At 41.6% G+C, this 21,741-nt stretch overlaps 1 protein-coding gene across 1 annotated transcript in view; it reads right to left on the bottom strand.

Moving 5' to 3' along the window:
- The window catches only part of LOC117254244 (adenylate cyclase type 1-like), a 67,935-nt gene extending 50,857 nt beyond the window's left edge, over positions 1–17,078 (bottom strand). The window contains exons 1-4 of the mRNA XM_033622377.2: positions 16,129–17,078; positions 14,011–14,160; positions 8,893–9,011; positions 2,449–2,560 (exon numbers count right to left, since the gene is read on the bottom strand). Coding sequence (XP_033478268.2) covers positions 2,449–2,560; positions 8,893–9,011; positions 14,011–14,160; positions 16,129–16,743 — 996 coding nt within the window. The 5' untranslated portion in view covers positions 16,744–17,078. The remainder of the gene's footprint in view (positions 1–2,448; positions 2,561–8,892; positions 9,012–14,010; positions 14,161–16,128) is intronic.
- Between the last annotated feature and the right edge of the window lie 4,663 nt (positions 17,079–21,741).

Below are 21,741 nucleotides of genomic sequence, written 5' to 3'. Positions count from 1 at the left end.
ACCTCCATCTGATGAAGCTGATGAAGACCATGAGATGTGGTAGAAAGCATCAGTGCTGGCAAGTGGACCTACAAACGTTTTGCGTAATACTATTTCTCACAGCTGCAGCATGTGGGTTATTTAACTCTCTGTGTGTGTGTGTGTGTGTGTGTGTGTGTGTGTGTCTCATGCAGTATTAATATGATAGTAGTCTGCCGGCAGATAACCTATCACTCACCTAATCTTCTTTCCCGGAGAACAACGCTACGCAGGCTTACTGACACACAGTGTAAAGTGTGTACTACCATACACACTCTCTCTGTCTTTATCAAGTGCAGTACTCCTAGTAGTGCTCTCTCTCTCTCTCTCTCTCTCTCTCTCTCTCTCTCTCTCTTACACACACACACACACACACACACACACACACACAGATACACACATACAGAGAGACACTCCACCTCCTCAGACCTTATCTCTCCTCTGTCTAAAAATCCGTTCACTCATCTCTTCCAGTTCTTTCTCCTTCATGACCTTCATCTCCTTCTCTTCCATCTCCTCCTCCTACTCCTCCTCCTCCTCCTCCTCCACATCAGTCAGCCTTTCAAGCTTTACTTACACTATTGGATCAATATATGACTTGGCATAATAAATGAGCTCCAAGACTAAATAATACATTTCATTTTCTTGGAGGCTTTTTGTGTTTCAGACAAATAACAGGCCAACCAACTATTAAAAGTCCTTGCAGCCAGCCTGCCTCCCTCCCTCGCTGTGATGGCTCAACAACATTTCATAACAGAGGCTATAATTTAAATCTGCCCACTTTTCTGTGTAAGTTGCACCATGTTTTGCACCTAACAAGACCAAATACACTAGAGCTTGACCAATACATTAATAATATCAGTATCAGCGTATTCAGATAAGTTTCAAGTTATTTATTGTCTGAGCCACAACAGTTACAGAGAAGCTGTCCTTGGCAATGAAAATCTTAGATCTCAGGCTCCGTCCAACAATTCTCATTAAATATCAATAAAAAGAAGAGGAAAGAAAGTAACAAGAAATTACAGTACACCCAAAGATATGTTTTAGGGCACTTACAAACATTGCTAGCATCACACCAAACAACACAGACAAGGTTTGTTTAATTAGGACATAACCTGGTCACTGGTCATTTCAGAGAGAGGGTTTTCCTATCGGCTGTTTTATAAATGCAGATGCATGCGCATCCAGCATTGGTAAAGAATTCCCTGCACTGCAAAGCAACCCAAAAAAGGAAACCAGACGTATCAAAAAGAGAGCCTTAAAGAGAGTCTCACAATTAACAAAATAAAAAAATGTTTTAATATTAGTCAAGTGTTTCAGAGATGGAGAGAAAATGTAGCCAGTAGTTTAGCCTATTGCAAACCGGAGCGAAAGGCTCATAGCTGCAGTTCCATGTAGCTAACATTAAGCTAATGTCAAATTAAAGTGTGTCCTCCACCTCACTCCTCGCCGCTACAAACAGGCTCGCTAGGAGGAGAGCGGACAGCAGCTCCAGAGGCAATCAGCGGCTGCAGCAGCCCAAATTGAGGTAACACAAACTGCAGCTCAAGGACTGGACAACCCTGACTCTCTGCCAGATCAGCAAACTTTCTGTTGCTGCCATTACACAGGTTAGACCCGGTGCTGCCTGGGACACTAGCTGCCCACTCTCCTCACAGCGAAGCAATCCACAGTAGTGAGGAGTGAAGCGGAGGGACCATGAGGTGGCTAGCTAATTCATATCTCATTTGATGAACAGAGAGAGAGGGGGGAAAAGGGGCTGAGTGAATCAATGCACTGCCTGCAGCTCTATAATGAAATAAGGCTAAATAAATCAATGTATGGGAAATACTGAATTACTGTATAATGCACTGGCATATGCCTGTGGTTATCTTTCAGGAGGTATTTACGACAGAGAGGGAAGAGGGGGGAGTGGCAGGAAGAGGGTGATTTTTTAAAATTCTGATGTGGTTATTTTTTTCCAGATTTCTGCCTACTCCCACTGCTATAATCACTGAGCAATAGATGAAATCACTGTGTGTAATGTGAAAAGGTTGCAGTTCCCTTCAGCCCTACAGAGCATCTTTCAGCTCATTTCAGCCCATGTTTTGCTTTAGTCTTTGCACTGTTATCAACTTAGTTTCTAGCGGCAGGCAGCATAAAAACATACTCTAAACCCAATGTATGCTACCTGCCTGCCTCTCGCTGCTGAACATCGAGGAGCATGTACAGCTAACAAGCCGCATATTTCCCTCAGGAGTTGCTGGAGACCAGAAACAGAGCTAAAAGGAGAATAAATATTTGGCTTAATTTATCAGGTGGCCAGAAACACGTCTCTGGATGAATCTATGGATATGGATGCATAGTGATCACACTGTGCATGTAATATCATTTTCATGATGAAGCAAATGAACTAAGGGTTAGCTGTGGGGGGGAAAGGAGAGCACTTACTGTAGCCAGTTCATCAAACTTCCCAAAAAGTTCATTGAGCAGTTTGACCAGTTCCTGAGCAGTGCACTGAGAAGCCAAGCTGGTGAAACCCACAATGTCTGCAAAAAGGATGCTGTCAGAAGAAAGAGAGAGAAAGGTGAATCATAATCTGATGTGAAGAACTCAACTTGTCCTGACAGGTGATTTCCGTATGTAGTCCAGGACAGAAACACTTTGCAGATCCTAATACACACACGCAAAAATAAATGAGGGTATGTTGACTGTACAAACAAGTATACTTTTCTCCCCTTTACGACACCAAATACCCACAGATCACACCGGAGCAGAGAGATTGGCTAATGGCGATCAAAAGTGAAGCAAGAGTACCATAATCCAATCCCTGATAAGTGAAAGTGTCTTTTAGGCCAACCACTAAATCCATTACAGAGCTAAATTGCCTGCTGCTGCTGCTGGCTAGCTGCTGTAGTGGGGATGAAGAAGGTGCTGAAAGCTACTTAGCCCCTCATTCATTTGCTCGGAGGCCAGATGGCAACAAAACAAGGTGTTATGGATCTTATTGACTCTCAGTCCAAAAGAAAAAATCACTACTCCCAGTGGAGTAAATACATCAGAGCTAGAGCTGTGTTTACAGCTGGGTAATATTTCAAAAAACTGTACAATACTTTTTTCGATGTCCGGAATCTTCCAAGAAAAAGCAACTAAATACTTTTTTTTTGTGAGTTCCTTGCCAGAAACAACACATTTGTGCATTTTCTGATGTGAAGCTTCTGTCAGCCTGACAACTGTTACAAATGACTGCTACAAAAATGATTTTAACATATAATATTAGTAAATACATCAGCATAGACTAGCTTTTTCCCCACATCTATCATCCACATCTTGCAGCTTCTTCAGCGGATGGAGATAACTCAGTTGGTTGTTCCATAATCTCTGAACCTATAGGCTATCAGTCTGACAACAATTTAGCCTCTGGGAGAGCTGTAAATATTTCAGGGGTTCCAACATGCCAAATATTTTGTTTGGGATGGTGAAGACATGAACTGCCCCACTCTCCCTCTAATTGGCTAGTACCCATTGCCCTTGATAGTTGGACTGGTTAGGTTTGGGCATGAAAAGTAAGACTGGTGAGCACTAAAGTAAAAATGTCTATGTGAACCAATTAAAGGCAGAGGATGGCTGAGTAAGGAAGTTAATGCCTTCGCCATCTTAGGAAAAAAAACCTCAGTTCCAGTGTTGCAAGCTGTTATCCACGCCAAGACTTTATCATTTGTGTGCAGGTCATTTTTTACAGTCTGATTAGCAACTTGAGACGTGAGAAGAGTTGTAAAACAAAGTCAATGACTGGATTGTTCCACAAATTGCCAGCCAATTAACTAATAACAAGCTAAATCATGGTCAGACAATAGCCAGTGGGTTCTGAGAATGCATCTGGAGCCTCTTTCGCCCTCCACGTGGACTGTTTACCTGCGTGCAAGCGTATTGGTGGATCTTGAGTCAATTTGTTTGGTCACACTGCTACTTCTTGCTCAACTGATAGTTTTTGGAATTTTTTAGCCAGCAACTTTTATATTACAGTGCCACCATGAGGTTCATATTTGTGGTTTTGATAGAAATGCCTCAAGCATGCAACTACTGCTAGCTTACCTCGAGTCACTGAGCTAGCTAATATTACAGCTCAGCCGAGGAGGACACCTTCTAATCTTTACATCTCAAGCACGAGCCTCTTGTCCATGAGCAGCAGCACGCTTTGTCCTGCATTGTGATAGGGTAGGCGGGTGTAGTTTGGTAGAAAGAAAATAGTTCCTACATGAAACTTCTCACATCAAGGTCTAAGGATTATCTTGAGTAACCAAATCATGATTTCTGGAGAGAGATATTGCTGCTGAGTATTTAAATGTTTGTTGGGTTTTTTTCTTTTGGCACTTTGAGTTACATATAGCTCCATTATTTTGGAGAGAAGTCAGACATCTCTATGGCCAATAGCTCCAACACTCTGCAACCCACACCATAACAATCTAGATTAATAAACAACACCACAGGTAAGAGGAAAAATCAGCCTGTTCTCTCCAACTCGTCAAATACCACTGCTACAGAGGCACGTTCACAGAGGTATAATACACACTGATCTGCGCTATTCCTGGCCACAGTCAAACACATCAAATACTGCCGCATTGTCAGTTTATGTCAGCGTCAGACACTGACTCACTGAGACACTCTTCAGAGGGGTATGATACGCACTGGGCAGTGGCAATTTCTAACACCACCGGCAAATGCCATTGTATAAAGAGCAAGAATGTCTGTATAGGGCAAGTGGGAGTGGAGATGGATCAGTCAAACAATACCTTTTACCAGCACAATAGGTATAAGGAAAGATATTTGGGGGGGGGGGTGGCGGGAATCATCATCGCTAATTTGTCCAGTACTTAAGTTTATGACCAAATACCTGCAAAACAAATGATATTCCCACCAGCCTCAGCTGCACTTTGTGCTACTTCAAGAATGAACTTCAACACTTAGTTTATATTATTGTTTTCTGACCTTCCCCTGCAACTATTTAAGGTCAGTTTGCTTTAGACGCAAAAACTACTTGTTTAAGGTTCTTTTTATTAATCCATCCCTGCACCCCGACCTCCTGCATGTGGCATTTTGCATACTCTGCAGATGTAAGGTATTTGAACAAACAGCCAATGCTCTTGTGTTTTCTTGTAAACATTTTGTTGTCCAAACACCAGCAGCTGTACATTTTGTTTGCCTCAAAAAAAAAAAAAAATTCTAAAATTGGCGACATTTCCCTCCAAACGAGGAACTCTCTGATCAGAGAACAAATAATCAAGAAGTATCTGACCAGGGAAACATGTTAGGGAAACATTTTGGTTGGTACCCGATAAGTACTGAGGTTCAATACCCAGCTTTAGTAGGGTAAGGAGGGCCTTTCTCCCGCATCGTGACTGAGTTGCCATGCTCTTTTTGGCAGTGCAGTATAGTTGCTCAGGAGCTTGATGTATGCAAAGCTGGGATCACGACTGCAGCTCGACAGAGGAGCTCTGTTGTGTGATTTGTCTTTGAATGGCGCTGTTCTGCAGGTCGTGCTGGTGTGTGGTGGGTGAGGAGGAGAAGAAGGCGAGAGGAGGGCATAGGGGGAGGAAAGAGGGTAGGGAAGGGGGAGAGCAGAGCGGTGGCAGAGCTAAATAGGTATGCGATCAAACGTTCTTCGGGCCACATCAAAAGGGGCCAGATCAGGGAGATGTCGCGCTCCTGCTCGGCAAAATAAAGCTGATGCCTTTTGTTTTTTTCTACCCCCATGTGTTTACGGGTGCATGTGTGTGTTTGTAGCAGCTCCCCGGAGACGTGCAGGAGCTGGCTCACTGGGTGCAGCGGCATGATGTTTGGCCGAGTGCCAGTGCAGCAGCAAGGCTAATGAACGGGCAGCAATGTTCCGAGCTGTGGGTGAGTGTGGGAGCCAAGCAGAAAGACAGACAGAGAGAGATGGAGAGTGGAGAGGATTGTCTCTTGACAGGAGTGCTGTTGACATGCTACCTAGCCCTCCACTCCCACACTCAGCAGCACTGATACAGCTCTCCATTTCTCTTTACTGCCTCGTTGGAATGTAATCAGCACAAAGTCAGGCCAGGTTCTCACGCTCTGTAATATTTTCTCCATTACAGGTGCAACAGAGGTGGCTGCTGAAAAGGCTGATAAAATGTACAGGGATTGAGCAGAAAAAAGCTTGTTTTTATTGTTTATTCATCTATAATTTTTGTGCAATCAGCAGTCAAAACCTCCACTTAAAATCATATAACTTTGTGATATATCAGCAATATTGAAGCTACCAATGTATTTTGGTGTTTTTTCTTAATAAATGACCTTCAATCAATTTGCAAATTGCGCCGATTAATAATTAATCAACAAGTTCTGCGACCCATATGACCACATAAGTCACAGGTGACACTTGTAACGTGGTGAAATGGTCACAGCTGCACAAAAACTATGTGTTTGAGTTTAGGCAAGAGCATTTCTTGGTCAGGTTTAGAAAAACCATTATGGTTTGGGTTACATGAAGTACCTTTGTTGCAAAGGTAATGTAATATCCTCCTTTGCTTTAATAATAATTACTATGGCTACTTGAGGACAAATAAACTTAAGTAAGTGTTGTATCTTTGCTAAAAACAACCTATGTGGTCATATTTTGGAGGACAATCTGTTATTAATAGTTGATTTTCATCAGTTGACTAATTTATTGCTGTGACTAACAGACTAACACTTTCTTTTGTTACCAACTTGTTAATTAGTTTATGATTAGTCAGTGAATTGTTTGGTATATAAAATGTGAGGAATACGTGTAAAAATGCTGATCACATGGCCAAAGTAATGTCTCATCAACGATCCAAAACCCAAAGATATTTAGTTTACAACGTCATTAAACAGATAGAAGCAGCACATCCTCATATTTGAGGTTCTGGAAACAACAAGTGTTTAGCTTAAGTATTACCAAGTTCTTGTTAACACCAGTAATGTGTTCTATGGTTGAGTCTACATGCTGACAACAGCTTCCAGCTGCAACCATAAATAACACTATGAGAGCAGCGAACCACAACAATAAAGCTGTCAACACATTCTCATTCAACCTCTTCATATATCAACCTTTGGTCATGGATTTTCCATGTCCAGATATGACATGCAAGGTACCCTGGGTGCGTTGGTTGTTGACGTTCTGCCTGTTACGTGCATTGTCTTCTTTCAAATACACTTCCGTTTTCACAGGAAATGTAATGTTTACATACAGTCTCTTTCAAAATAAACGCAGTGCATCGGTACAATACCACAAATTTACTTTTTTTTCCCCTCAACAACAAACACGTAGGGTTTGGCTTTGTAGTCTTGCGGGACGTGAACACCATCTCCTGGGTGAACGTTGGTGTTTGTTGGACCCATCCATCACCACTCCCGACCGCCACACTTGGACTTTCACAGGCTTAACTTTCATTCTTGTCCTGCCACGATTCCCTCTGACCCCGCCAGGCACCATTAAACTATAACGGCGACCAGCTATGTATCATGCCGACAGCTTTAATCAACAGTGTCTGACACTGCAGGTCACTGCCTAAGTGCTGGATTTCGATGACTTTGGAGGGAGAGCGGGTTGAGGTTGTGGGCCAGATAGCTGAGCAATGAGTTGAAACTGACTGTAAAGTTCTGTAAAGCCAAGGGAAGCTGCAGATTATATTTGGAAATATCGATTATAGCCATTTAAAAAGTGTTATTTAAAGGAACAGTATGTGCGATTTAGTGACATCCAGCGGTGAGGATTGCAGATTGCAACCAGCTGAATGGTTAGAATTAGAATTCCTTCCATGTTTCTCCAGTGCTGTTTGGCATGTTCGAGATGGGCTACAAGCTAGCATCTGTTAGTATATCCCAGGCATTACGGAAGTTTTTACCATGACCGGAATTATCTGCAGAGGTCTCCTCCTCTTCAAAACAAATAGACTAAGTAATTCAAACCAGTAAAAATACTGAATAAAGCAGTTTCACATTTTAAAACATCAATGTTTTCCGACGCTCTCTTCTCAAAGGGGCCAACTATTGTTGCTGACGCGAAAACGTGAATGACCCTTTCTAGAGCCAGTGTTTGGTTTGTCTTTTCTGGGCTATTGTAGAAGAGGTGGTGAACATGGCGATCTCTATAAATGAGGATCCACTCGCTGTGTAAATATAAACAACTCATTCTACAAAAACAAAACGATTCTTATTTGCAGGTGATTATACACTAAAGAAAACATAGTTTACATAATTATATTATATTCCATCTCTGCCAACATATCCCCCTAAATCCTCCACACTGGGCCTTTCAGTTCTGTTCAATCAAAAAGCTGCTTCTCAAATGTTTGGATGCGATGAAATTGTAACTTTATGACCTCTTTCCTGATGTGATGTGTACATGCTACAGAGAAGCTGTTTTATTTGAGTTCAGTTCTGGGCATTAAAGTTTATTGTTAACCTTGAAAATAGCAGTTGGCATCTCCAAAGCTCCAGAACAAAGCTAGTAAGTGGACCTTGAGATAAATATTCCTCCTATTGGCTGCTATAGGGGTTCTTATAAAACAACACTCTCAAGGGTTTAAGTTTTGATAAATAATCTTACAGTCACTGCTTGTTTAACACATTTCTCATGCAGAATCAAAAATCTGTCTCCAACAACAACAACACCACAAATGGCAGATGAGGCAGAGGAGAGTTTCTAACTTACTGATGGTGGCAACAGTGCTCCGTCCCTTTTCTCTTTCTAACCTTTACACAGTTTGATTGCATCTGCGTTAATGGCTTACTTTAATTGCTCTCCTTCTATTCTTGACCTTGACGTCACAGCAGGTGACACCTGGATCAAAACACTCCAGCCCCTCCGCACACCTCTGCGGTCCACAGTTGTCATGACACCCCACGTACCTGACATTGTCATGACGTTGGATGTAGATCTTGTGAAAGATCCGCTCAGGCGGCTTCAGGAAGTCCTCCTTCATCTCCATGGCAACATTCCTGGGCAGAAGGCTCATTAGCAGACGCTCCTGAGGAAGGAGGGGTTAAAACAGAGGAAGAGGAGGCAACATGAGAACTTTAAACTGGGAGGACATATATGTACATACTGTAGGTTTCTTCTTCATGCAGGCATGAGCAGACAAACAGAAACACTTTGTTCTTTGCAATATGGAGCGAAATGACACAAAAAATAAATATACTTCTTTGTGTATTGTAGTGAAATGACCAAATAAATAGTCAATTAACAGAAAAGTAACCTTTTTTTACCTGAGTAATTGTTAAAGCCATTTGTTTTGCACAATTGGTTGATCGATTTGGTGATTTTTCAAGCTCAAATAAAAGATTCAGCTAAGAAGTGAAGAAGTTTATTTTCCTTCGATCTTAGACTGAATATCTTTGGGTTTCCGGTTGTTAGCCAGACAAAACAGACAATTTGAAGACACTAATTAGTCATTTAGAAAATCATGCAGGGTATTTCAAGACAATTTTGGACATGTCATAGACGAAATTATTTAACAGGAAAATAAGAAGCAAACTAACCAGTAATGATGGTAATCATAAGTTGCAGCCCCCAGTTCAATGTCTTTGGTTTAGAACTCTTAGAAACACTGAGAACAACGCTGAGCATTAACACTATTACCTGAGATTTTTCGACTGGACAATTAATCGATTAATCAATTGTGTGAAAAGTGGCATCACATTTTCCAGATCCCAACATGATATCTTCAGATTTCTTGTTGTGTGGAACCTACAGTCCAAAACTAAAAGATAATCCAATATAAAATGTAGAAATAATATAAAATATAGTGATATAAAACACAGAAACCCTTACACAAGAATGTCAGTATCAGACGATACTGAAAAACCTGAGATTTTGTTCAGGGTTTTCTTAATGTTCACTTCCACTGCTCATTCCAAAATCTAGCATCTACAATAAGTGGAAATGGTTAACAGTGATTATGGCCAGTAAACTATGGTTAGGGTTAGGCAAGTACAGTGGTGTAGTGGAGGATATACATACAGAATCATCTAATATGGACTTTATTACTTTTCAAATGTATCATATCAGTGTTTCTAAAACGATGTGGTATGTGAGCTGACTTTTAATCTGGAGGTGAAGGGGATGGTGGATGAAGTGTCACTGAGGCAAGATGCCTGCAAGCAGCAGAACACTGTTGAGACCAACAAACAACAATACCCGTTATCGCTACATTTCCAGCAGCTTTTTAGCCAGCAAAGGCTGGTATTTTTTTTACCAGTCACTGTGTTTTCTGTCAGGATAGCACCACCAAAAGTGGCTGTTTTTTTACAATGATATTGCAGCTTTTTCTGCTGAGACTGTGCCACCAAAAGCTGGTATTTTAAGCCCAACCTAGCCACATCCAAACACAGTGTTGATAGTACGTAAAGAAATGGAAAGTTTCAACATATCCGCTACACAATAACTAACAAATGTAATGTGTTGGGTTGTGATACAGGACCGAATCTTCACATGAGGAGAAGCTCAAACTGAAAAATGTTTGAACAATAATAGATAATCAAAACTGTTGTGTCATTTCATTTTCAGTCAAATCAATTAATCAGCTAATTCTTTCAGCGCCAGCCTGAAGTCGTATCTACACAGATCAGCATGTTTGTTTTTGTGTGTGTGAATCGTCTCAGTTGCAGCAGCACAAAGTACTCTTGAAACTCTCGCAGGATGTCAAATGGTTGTGAATGCACAATGAATCATCAGGCGGCTCTGCTGAATAGCTGTTGAGAGGCAGGTTATAAAAGCAGCCAGGGCTCTCCTGTGTCTCCCTCCAACACGGCTGCACATTAGACATCCATTCACACAACTGCTCCTCACCTGCTGAATGAAACACTAAAGTGGAGAGTGGCTTTTAGAAACAGCCATCACACTTACTGACGGAGGCTGTGTGTGAAACTGTGTCGGTCCATATGTCCTTGTGTTTCACTTATACACACATGTGCATCAGGTGTAAAAAAAAAAAAAAATCATCATAAACAAAGTGTTATCAAGGTGTTGCTGTTTAAATGAAATCATACATTTACCTGCTTCATTAATCTCTTCCATTCCTCCTCCCCAAATGTGTTATAATTCCCATTTTTCTGATCTGTCCCAGGTTTAATTCACTGTGTGCTCAGTCTGACGATGGCTCTTCTCATCGTGGTTTATTAATGAACCAACGGCTCCACTTTCTCTCACATTAAAAATGAAGAACCCCTGTCGTCCAGATTAACATGAAGGAGGAATTCCCAGAAAACCTTTGCATCTTTGAAATGAACACTTTGAAACTGAACGAATCCAACTTGTTTAATGTGTTGGGTTTAAGCATGAAAGTTATTTCTTGAAACATGGAAATGGTAGTTTTGCAAAAATATCTTAATTCAAGGTCAACTTGCCAGGCTTTGCTGAGGCTTATGACCATAACTTAAAGTCTAAAGATTGAGTTTACTCAGCTGTCATGCAAATGTCTTAAACTTCAATGGTGTGATAACAGGAGTCCATGTATTGGTATATAAAACTGGTGGAAAGAAGACGGATCATTCAAGTTCCCAACCTGTCCCATGATGACAACTAAGTGACTGTGAGATGTGGTTGAAAGCTGTGGAAAAAAAGTAACTAGACCTTGAGTTTAAGGGAAAGTTCTGCATTTTCCAACCTGGACCCTATTTTCCCATGTTTTTGTGTGTAAGTGAATAATCAGAACAACAACTGGAAAAACAAGGTGGAATGTAATCCCTGGGGATAATTAGATACTGTCAGTTTACTTCTTCTATAAGTGCTTGTTTTGTTGTTTTAAGTGTTTGACAACTACATGGAAATGATCCCTACAGAGGACGATCCCTTTTTTTAAACCAGAAACAGACCAGAAATCACCATCGTAAAACCCACCAGACTCCATTTAAATAAACAGTAACTTCAGCATGCCTATAGGCAGCATATTTTCACATCTAATTGGGCAAATTATGGTTTTACTTCAACCAAACCAGAGTTGGTGATTGTTGAAACAGCGTAAAGACAAACAAATACAGCTTTTGCAAGTTTTATTTTGTTTCTGTGGACCTTGAATGAAGTGCGTTTTACAATGATAAAATTATTGTTTAAATGGAGTCTGGTGGGTGTGACGATAGCAATTTCAGGGCTGTTTTTGGTTAATCAGAAAGGATCTAACTCTTTAACAAAGAGGTCTACCTCTGTAGGGATCCTTTCCATAATGTTGCAAACACTTAGAATAACAATCTGAGCGTATCAGAGGCAAAATCAAGCACTTTTAGTTTACGTAAATTGAGGGTGCTCAAGTGCCCCCAGTTTCAAAAATTTGTTTTCTGTTGTTCTGATTAGTCACTTAGACACAAAACCATACAAATATAGGTTGGAAAAATACAGAAGTTACCCCTTAGGGTCCGTTTGGCAAATGAGCTACTTTTTCTTGACTTTTGGTCATCTGAATAATGACTTCTGTCTCTCTAAAAAGAACTAAAGACAGAATCAGCGTTACAAAACCTCTTAGGGAAAAGGGCAGGCTGGATAGCTGGGGTGTGACTGACCTTTGACCTTCCTATAATCCTTGACTAATTAGTTAGCAGATCAGGTTACGATAGTATTAATCACTTCTGGCGTGTTCATTCTTGTCTCTTGAAATAGTATTTTGATGGAGCAATCCCAACTCAAGGTACATCATTCTACCTTTTTCCTAGAGCTTTCATCCATAACACATAATCTTCATCAGCAGAGTTTGTCAATGGAGATGGATCTGTTAAAGTATAAACTCATAAGTCGACCAGGAGATGGGACCTTTTAACAACCAGTCCCAACATCAAGAATTAACACTGTTGTTTAAATTTTGACAAGAAGTCCTAAAAGTGCTGTGGATGAAGCTGTAGTGTCAACAGACCAGTCTCCATGACAACTGAGGACCATTCTTCTGCAAATGAAGACTATCAGATACGGTGTGAAGGTTCAGGAAAAGCTAGCAAGTAGACCTTGTGTTGGGATAGTTTTGTTGCCATCACACTGGCCAACTTGTTTTCATTAGAGATGTCAGAATCACTTTTCGAGTCATGTCACATTTGGAACAGGGGTTGTATTGTTCCTGAATGCAAGTCAAGAGGAAATGACGCATTTCCCCTGCACTGTGAGATTACTATTGACCTGAGAAGTCAATTTACCACCCAGACGTACAGCACATAGCCCACACATGTCCAGGAGTCAATGCAACCTATGGATCCAGCTCAAGACACAAACCCAAGCACACACCCGAGTGATAACCAGAGACCTATTTGAAGGCTGAAATTCAAATCCAAGATATTTGTTCATGGGCACATAAGCGGCAGCCTGGTTGCAGGCTGTTGGCTGGCTGCTGATAGATCCCAATCAGGGGGTCTGTGTGTGTTTCACTCACCCAGATAAACTGTGACCTTTACTGGAGTAGGGAGGCCATGAAAGCAATCTGCTTGTGTAATTACCTGTCAGAAGGGAGCCTGTTACTGCTGGGGAAAACACAGCATATCATCATCTAATCTACAAAGCACAGGTGCTAAGTGTGCGTGTGCATTCACCGGCGTTGTGTATAACGAAGGTAAGACGTGTATGGAGGCATATCATATACATGGGATAATTAATTCTGTATTTAAAAACTGGTGTAGGCGGGATCCGTGCACGTGGCCAGTGAGGAGGGTGCGACGCATAACAAAGTGTTTCTGTGTGTTGAAGTTGCCTGATTGTTCCTTTGTTAAGTCGCTTCATGTAGGTGTGCGCAGAGGGGGTGGAACGTGTGGCACTGGTGCATGTGCCACAGTAATTGTTCTTTCCTTAAATAGCTGCTGTCATAGTTACTGCGTGCCTGTGGGCAGGTTGTTAGAATACATTGGCACCTGAAACCTTTGAAAAACAACTTCTCGAGACTGTGAAGATTTCATGAACATACGCACTCAAGACGAGGTGAAACGCATCATTGTTGTCTTGCAGTTTTTTTTATATATATCTGTGCTTCTTTTTTTTAGGTGCATGTGCAAATTCACCTGCTTCTCATTCTCATCCTCCAGTCTCAGCCGCTCCTCAATGCAGTTGCGGGCTTGTAGGAAGACTTTCCTCTGGGTGCGCTCGGTGAGAATCCTCACAAACACCCCCGACAAGTTGACACTGGTGAACAGCACCGCGTTGGCCACCAGCTGCACACAAACAAGAACAGACATGCCAAACAAAGCTGGCAGCATCTCCTTACTGTATGTACATGTGAGCCTAAGGGGAACACACATGTCCATATGTGCATTTCTGTACTCAATCATACATCCTGGCTGGATTAGACTTTACAATCCTTGATTAATCCATGGGATGGATTTAATGGCAGACATCCAGGTCAGCACATTGATTACATCATGGATCGTACTGTAGGTGTGACTCAAAGAAACAAAAGCCACGGTGGATTGGCTGCCAGACAAAGTGCATTATTGATTAATGATCAGAGGCTATCGATCATGCCGAACACTCGATTTGAAGGATGAACTCTGTAGCCACTTCATGTGGTTGATCCTAAAAGGTCAGAGGTGAAAGGTCAAAGAAACACTCTTATCCAGCACAGTAAGATGGATGACACAAAACACGACTTCACTCCAGTTCTTAATGGAACAAAGGAAACACTTTCAGTTTTAGTGCAGTGGTTCCCAACCAAAGGGTCTGAACCTCTAAAACAGGGCCACAAAATAAACCTGAAGGGCCATGATATGATAAATAGGAAAAAAAACATATTTGGTCTGCACAAAGTTAAGTTTATTTTCCACAGGCTTCTCTCATTTTTGCCTTTTTTTCTACTAAATTACTGAGTGATTTATCTCCTCAGGCATCTAAAGGTAAACCACAGGAAAAACACTGAACTGGTCACGTCTGGTGATGATTGCAGTGGTTCCCAACTTGGGGGTCTTTATGAATCTAAAGTGTAATGAGGAGACAGAATTGAAAATTTCTGCTACATAAAATTATATTTATTTTTCTGACGTTCTTCTAATCAATGAGCAAAAGGCGTGAATAATTTGACATTTTACACCACCTAACTATTTTAAACAATTTGAGAAGGAATAATTGGTCTTTGGTTGAACTCGACACTATCCAATTATATTTATAACCCAAGATGGGGTTGCAAGTAGACTTCATTTTTTGTGTCAGAAGCCAAAAAGATTGGCAACCACTGACTTATAATGTATTACAACCAATGACAAAAGTTTGTAAAAACTCATATGAATCACAGGAATGTTTGTGTCTCATTGTAGTGGTTCCTGACATGGGGTCATGATAAATCTAAAGGGTAACGAGAAAACAGAATTGACTGATACGCAAAATCATATTCATGTTTCTATCTTTTTTTTCTAATCCATGAGCAAAATGCATGAATAATTTGACATTTTAAGCCACCTAACAATTTCAAACAATTCAAGAAAGAAAAATTGGCCTTTGGTTGAACTGGTCACCATCCAATGACATTTATAACCTGAGGAGGGGTTGAAAGTAGACACAGCTTCATTTTGGGGTCACAAGCCAAAAAGGTTAGCAACCACTGTTTCACAGGACCAGAAATAGCAAGATGTTACATAACTCAGAAGCCATATTAGTTAAAAAAAAAAAAAAAAGCACATCCTAAATACTAAAATTATCACTGGAGCACGGGGACCAGTTAAGACTGCCCAGTAAGTTGTGCATGTGGCTCTGTAGGATTCTGTTTCAGCACCGGCAGCTGGACAGCTCCTCGTCTGCTTCATTACTGAGGTGCGCAGAAGTGAAACTTTCTGCTCGCTTCCAGTTTTACACCTACACTATCCTGGAGCTAGAATCGATCACTGAGGGTGTTTTTAACCTTTGCTTCACCAGGGAAAGCCGGGTGAGTAAGCATGCTGTTCCTCAGCACCACTGTACATTCAAACAATTACTTCATAGCCCAGCTGGGAGCTTCCCAGTACAACTACAAGTCTTCTACACTGGAGCAGCTGCTCAAAGATAGTTGGACTGTGTTTTATGAGTGACATGGAGACTAAGCTGTCTGTCTATCTGACGTGATGATGGCTTAAGTGAAGCTGTTAACTAAGCATACGGCAGTAGAGTTGGTTGAGTGACTGAGGAGCTGACCGGGATGCAGGTGCAGCACTTACCGGTCTCCACAGCTTCTGTTTCCTTCCCGTGAACGACGTCGCTATGACAATAAAGTGAGACGTAGCCAGCATCACCCCGAACAACACAGCCAGCAGCGTTCGCACCGGCAGCAGCACGTAAGCCACGAGGGTGACCAGCATGAGCTGCCACACGCCTTGTTCAGGGGCAGCGGCGCTCAGCAGCTCCGACGTGCCGAGCGCCAGTGGGAACGGACAGCAGAGCAGCGCAAAGGTGAAGCTGAACAGCAGGGCCAGCTTCGCTATCTGCTGCAGCTGCGTCACCTGCAGGTATTTGACGTTAGTGACGATAAACAGCGACAAGAACACCACGCAGTGCACCGGGTAGGAGCCCTTGGACAAGGTGAGACGCGGGCTGGACAGCAGCTCCACCAGAGACAGCGACGACGCGGCCACGATGAGCACCGCCAGCGCTTTGAGGGTGGCGGTCTGCTCCAGCTTCAGGTTGTAGTTCTGGAAGAGAGCCTCCAGCTCCTGGCTATTGAACTCGTCCTCGCAGGCGATGGCGCCCAGGGGTGCACCGGCCGGGCAGTGACCCTTCCTCCGCCGGGTCTTGACTCTTTCGAATGGCATCTCCTCCATGTTCCGGCCATTCATGAAGCGGGGATGGCGCACGACCCCCTCAACTTTTGCGGTTCCTCTCCTCCGCTCGGGAATCGAACCGGCACCCTCTCCCAGTTCATGCGTCCTGGATGTCCGAGGGTCGGGCTCGGTGTCAGAGGGGAGAGGGTGGCAGTGGAGACAACAGAGCACCGCGCGCGCCCTATCCACAGGTTGACGATTGTTGGTGTGTCGTCAGAAAAGTGGCCCGACCAATGTGCAGCACGCCTCTCTCTCTCTCTCTCTCTCTCTCTCTCTCTCTCTCTCTCTCTCTCTCTCTCGGACCACCTGCGGTGCCTCACACACACACACAGGGTTACTGGTGATCCTTCATGCGCTGCAGCCGGACTCAGAGGAAGGATCACGCTTGTGTATGATGATAATCAAAACAAGCTCACCACGAGGCTCAGCGAACAACCCTTGTCGCAAAAAATAATAATAAAAAAAAATCATTTGACAGTATTTTTCTTTGTTTACTTTCTTTCCATCTCTCTCCTCTGAGACACACAGCTCACACAGAAACACACACTAAATATTATATTCTGCCGTGTGTCGTTCTCCTGCTTTAATTTGCCTCAGTGAAATGTCAGTGGTTGGGTGAAGACAGCAGCAAAACAGCGTTGGTGATTTCCCCTCACAGTGTCTGCAGTCAGAGCTGATGTAGTTCCCAGCTAAAAATAGCCCAGCTGCACCGGTGGATGGTCCAATATAGCAACAATTTGGTCTTTCCCGCATCTCTTCCCCTCATATATTTTATTGCAGAGTCAAGTGCTCATTTCACGCAGAGCATTAACAGAAAAAAACCGTTAGAGAGGGAAGGTAATAGTCGTGCAGGGAGGCTATAAATAGCTCTCTCTCTCTTCCCGAATTAACAGGGAAAATGTTAGAATGCTGACGTGCATCTTAAAATGTAATGCACCATTGTTATGGTTGAGGGCATATATGCATATTTTGTGCGTGCATTTGTGCGCAATTTGTGCATTATGATGCACTTCGTGTTGAAACTTCAACACCCACGAGGATAAATCCGATCGTTGCAGAACAAATACTGACAAAAACAAGGCATAGCAGTGGGAAATGATCGCCAGAGAAGGACATATAAATATGCAAGTGACAGACTCAACAAAAAATCATTCAGAAGAAATGTGAATTAAAATATGGGAAATGAGCGGAGGATAAATGGTCTGCAAAATAGCAGCAGCTGCAGCAGAAAAATGCAGTAATTGACATGAAGAAAAGTAAAAAGAAAAAAAAAGAAAAACGTGTTATATAAGAATATAATGAGCAGAGATATTCAGGATATCCAAAAATGTGCCTGTATCGAAATTGAGATGAGTCATACAAAATGGGACGTGTTTATATGCAGTACTTTTTTGCATATCAATGCCATATAGGTTATTAAATGTGAGCTTAATGCACTCACCTCAAGTTAAAATTAGGAAGTTGCAGGACAAAAATCATCAGATTAAAGATCTGCACCAGTAAAAACACAACTTATATTATCATAAAGGGACATGTAAAATGTAAAAGGGAATTACACATCAGATAAATAGCAAGACTGACAGTAGCAGAAGTACAACATGGAGTAAAGATCATTAAAATGTACCATAGAGGCTTTACTGTAAAATATTTAGTAATAGTTTGCTACAGAGGCCTTCAGGATATCACATGAAGAGCTCACCTGAGTTCCAATCAAACATAATGGGAAGTATTTACATGCATGATATGTTCATACATGTGTGTTACGTAATTACCTTATCATAACATTCCATGTAAAGGTTCAACATACATACTGAGAAGTGACAGTGTGATAATGATAACATTATATTTGAATACAGCAACACCAAACAGGATTTATAGGGATAAGTCCATAGTGATTCATACTGTATGCATAGCCGGATTAACCTCTTTGGGGGGCCCGGGGCATTGCTGGACCCCTATTAACCCCTTGTTCCTCCCCATCTCTGTGGACTGTGTACTGTACTGTGGGAATATTGCATCACCCCAGGTAATCTGGGGTTTAATACAGTTTGGGAGCATGCATTAGTATCAGTTGAAATAATCAGTCTTAAAACAATTTTGACAAAGGAAGGTTTTTAAGACAGAACCTCAAGATTGTGTAACAAAGCCAGACACACAAATTATTTTTCTTTTGGTTTGGGCCTTATATTCATATTCTATGAATGTTTCATTTGGACATTTTCAGTGGAAGTAGCCAAGTCAGCAGGGAAAAAATTGGTTGCATTATACAATTCTGCAAAGCAGGAGTACATTACATTTGCACATTTCATACTATATTTGATATTACATATCACATTTTTAAAGTGAGGTAGTACATGAGTCGACATCAGGAGGTAGAGGGGATGGTGGATTGCACGTCACCTAGGCAAGGTGCCTGCCAAGCTGCAGACAACTGTTGAAGAAAAACAAACAACAAAACTGGTTGTTTTTTAGCCAGTCATTGCTGTGTTTCCTGTGGCTTTTAAGGCCCCAAACATGGGCATTTGCTTTAGCACCCCGTGGCTGTTTTTTAGTGCGAAGAAAACTAGTTCCTTTTACCAAGACAGCACAGCATTTCCTGCCCAGATTATGGCATGAAAAGTGGTTGTTTTCTCTCAGGACATCACTGTGTTTTCAGCAGGGAGTGTGCCCTCAAAACTGAGAATTTTAAGCCCAAACATGGTTTTTTCCTAACCATAACCAAGTGGCTTTTGTGCCTAAATATAACAACAGTGTTGTTGAGATGTCAAGTTTCAACAAAACTACCTAATAATGTGCAAATTTTACACATCCAAGATTTGCAGAAACGTACAGTGCCAACATTGCCAATAAAATAAATAATAAACCTATCATGGCTCTTATCGTGTGAGCTTCTATTGAGATTTAGTAGTGTATATTCAGATATTTCAGTTAAGCAAATTTCAACAAAACAATAGTAAACCTGGGTCTTTGAGGCTCCTTGGGGGACTAGGGCCCTTATGCCTGATTTGCCATCCAGAGATAGTTTAAGCAAAGGACATACAAATCTGTCAGTTGGACTGAAATAGAAAAAATAATCAAGGATTCCCCTGGTAGTAAAATCCTGTATCTGCACATATTCTTACATGATTGTCTCCTCCTCCTCCTCCTCCTCCTCCTCCTCCTCCTCACAGCTTTTCATCTGATCTGACAGGAAATTAAAAATAACTGGCTTTTAAAATCTATAACAGCTCCTCTTTAGTGTACACGTACCTTCAGAAGTTATTCGGTGACTTGACCAATGACCTTGCTTTGTTGCCATGTGTGATCTCAGATCACTAAGATATGTGAGGAAGTCATTAGACAGGCTCATCAATGAAGAAGTCAATGTGAAGCACTTTTAGCCCTCCTAACAGAAAGTGTGCACATGCACACAGTCATGTGTTCAATATCCACTATTGTCCAATGTGTCTTAAATCAATAGGCCACACAGATGAGATCACAACAGCACAAAAAAGACAATCTGACCTCCATCCGAGGGGAGACTAATAAGATTTTGTCTGGTGGTGAAAAGAGCTCACACACTGTCATTCTGAAGTCCCCAGACTGTCTTACAGTTAGCATGAAGATTTTAAGCTCCAAATCTGTGTATAAAGCTTTTCATGGACTCGCCTATGAATATGGTTGATAAGCAAACACATAGAGTCCTCTTTCTGCTGCCCACTGTACCAGAACCTCAGATTAATAGAACAGGATGGCACAAAGTGGTACAATATGTGAGAAATTTACTATTTGGAAAATTTCAAAACTGTTAGCAGTGATTTTCACTACTGGTAACATTTTATTTTAAGCCCACTATTTAGCATTTATAAGCCGTTAATAACAAATTAGAAAGTTTGTAGTGCATTATAATGTAATTGTAAGAAACCTTCATGATTTTAACAAAGTTAAACAAGGACTACTTTGTGAGCTCAGACAAAACTACAGCTCTCATGAAATCATGAAATGTATCAGTGTGAGAACACCTGTACTTGCATCTCAGGCAACTCACAAGTTGAAATATTCCGACCTCGTACTCGGAAAAAGAAGCACAAGTTCCTGCTTGTTAACTCAAGGCAAATTTAGCTACCTTAACTTCATGAAAGCACTGTTAGTAAGCCATCACCTTAAAGCCAACATAAAGTACATTTTTTAATTTATTTATTTTACATTTACTTTGTTTTTCATTCATTCATTCATTCATCTTCTAACCGCTTCATCCTCTTGAGGGTCGCGGGGGGTGCTGGAGCCTATCCCAGCTGACATTGGGCGAGAGGCAGGGTACACCCTGGACAGGTCGCCAGACTATCACAGGGCTGACACATAGAGACAAACAACCATTCACGCTCACATTCTCACCTAAGGACAATTTAGAGTTACCAATTAACCTAGTCCCCAATCTGCCTCTTGCTGTGAGGTGACAGTGCTAACCACCACACCACCGTGCCGCCCTTACTTTGTTTTTAATGTCATTAATTTATTTCTTGTCTTGTACATTTCAGTCAATAAGGAAGGGGGGTAGGTATTATATAGTATTTGTATTAGTACAGTGAATGCAATATTTTGATACCTTTCCAAGTATGAAAGTGTTGTAAATTTGTTTCCTCCTCTGGTTATATGCAGGGAGGCTGCACTGCTGACTGTTCAGTTGTGTGTACATCTGCCAAAGAAACATCGCTTCTTCACAGTCAGCCATGTTTTTTGTTTACATCTCGTGTTGTGCACCTGTAATGCTCCATGGTCAGAAGTTGGACATTTCTACTGGAAATTTCCAACCTCTGACTTTAACTGTAGTGCAGCATTATGTCATCGTACTCTTACTCCATATCTATAACTCTCATCAAAGCTCTCTTCTACAGTCATTTTACTTTTTTTAAGCTTTAATTGCTGCTGTCAGTCCTCTCTATTCTGCTGTTATTACAGACATGTCTGAGTTAGCCGCCACCATTTGACTCATCATGAACTCTTACCGTTTGTCAAACAGACATGTTTAGCTTT

The sequence above is a fragment of the Epinephelus lanceolatus genome, chromosome 6 (assembly GCF_041903045.1).
Source record: "Epinephelus lanceolatus isolate andai-2023 chromosome 6, ASM4190304v1, whole genome shotgun sequence".
NCBI classification, from domain to species: domain Eukaryota; kingdom Metazoa; phylum Chordata; class Actinopteri; order Perciformes; family Serranidae; genus Epinephelus; species Epinephelus lanceolatus.
The sequence above is the reverse complement of the archived record's forward strand: the minus strand, read 5'-3'. Positions and strand labels throughout refer to the sequence as shown.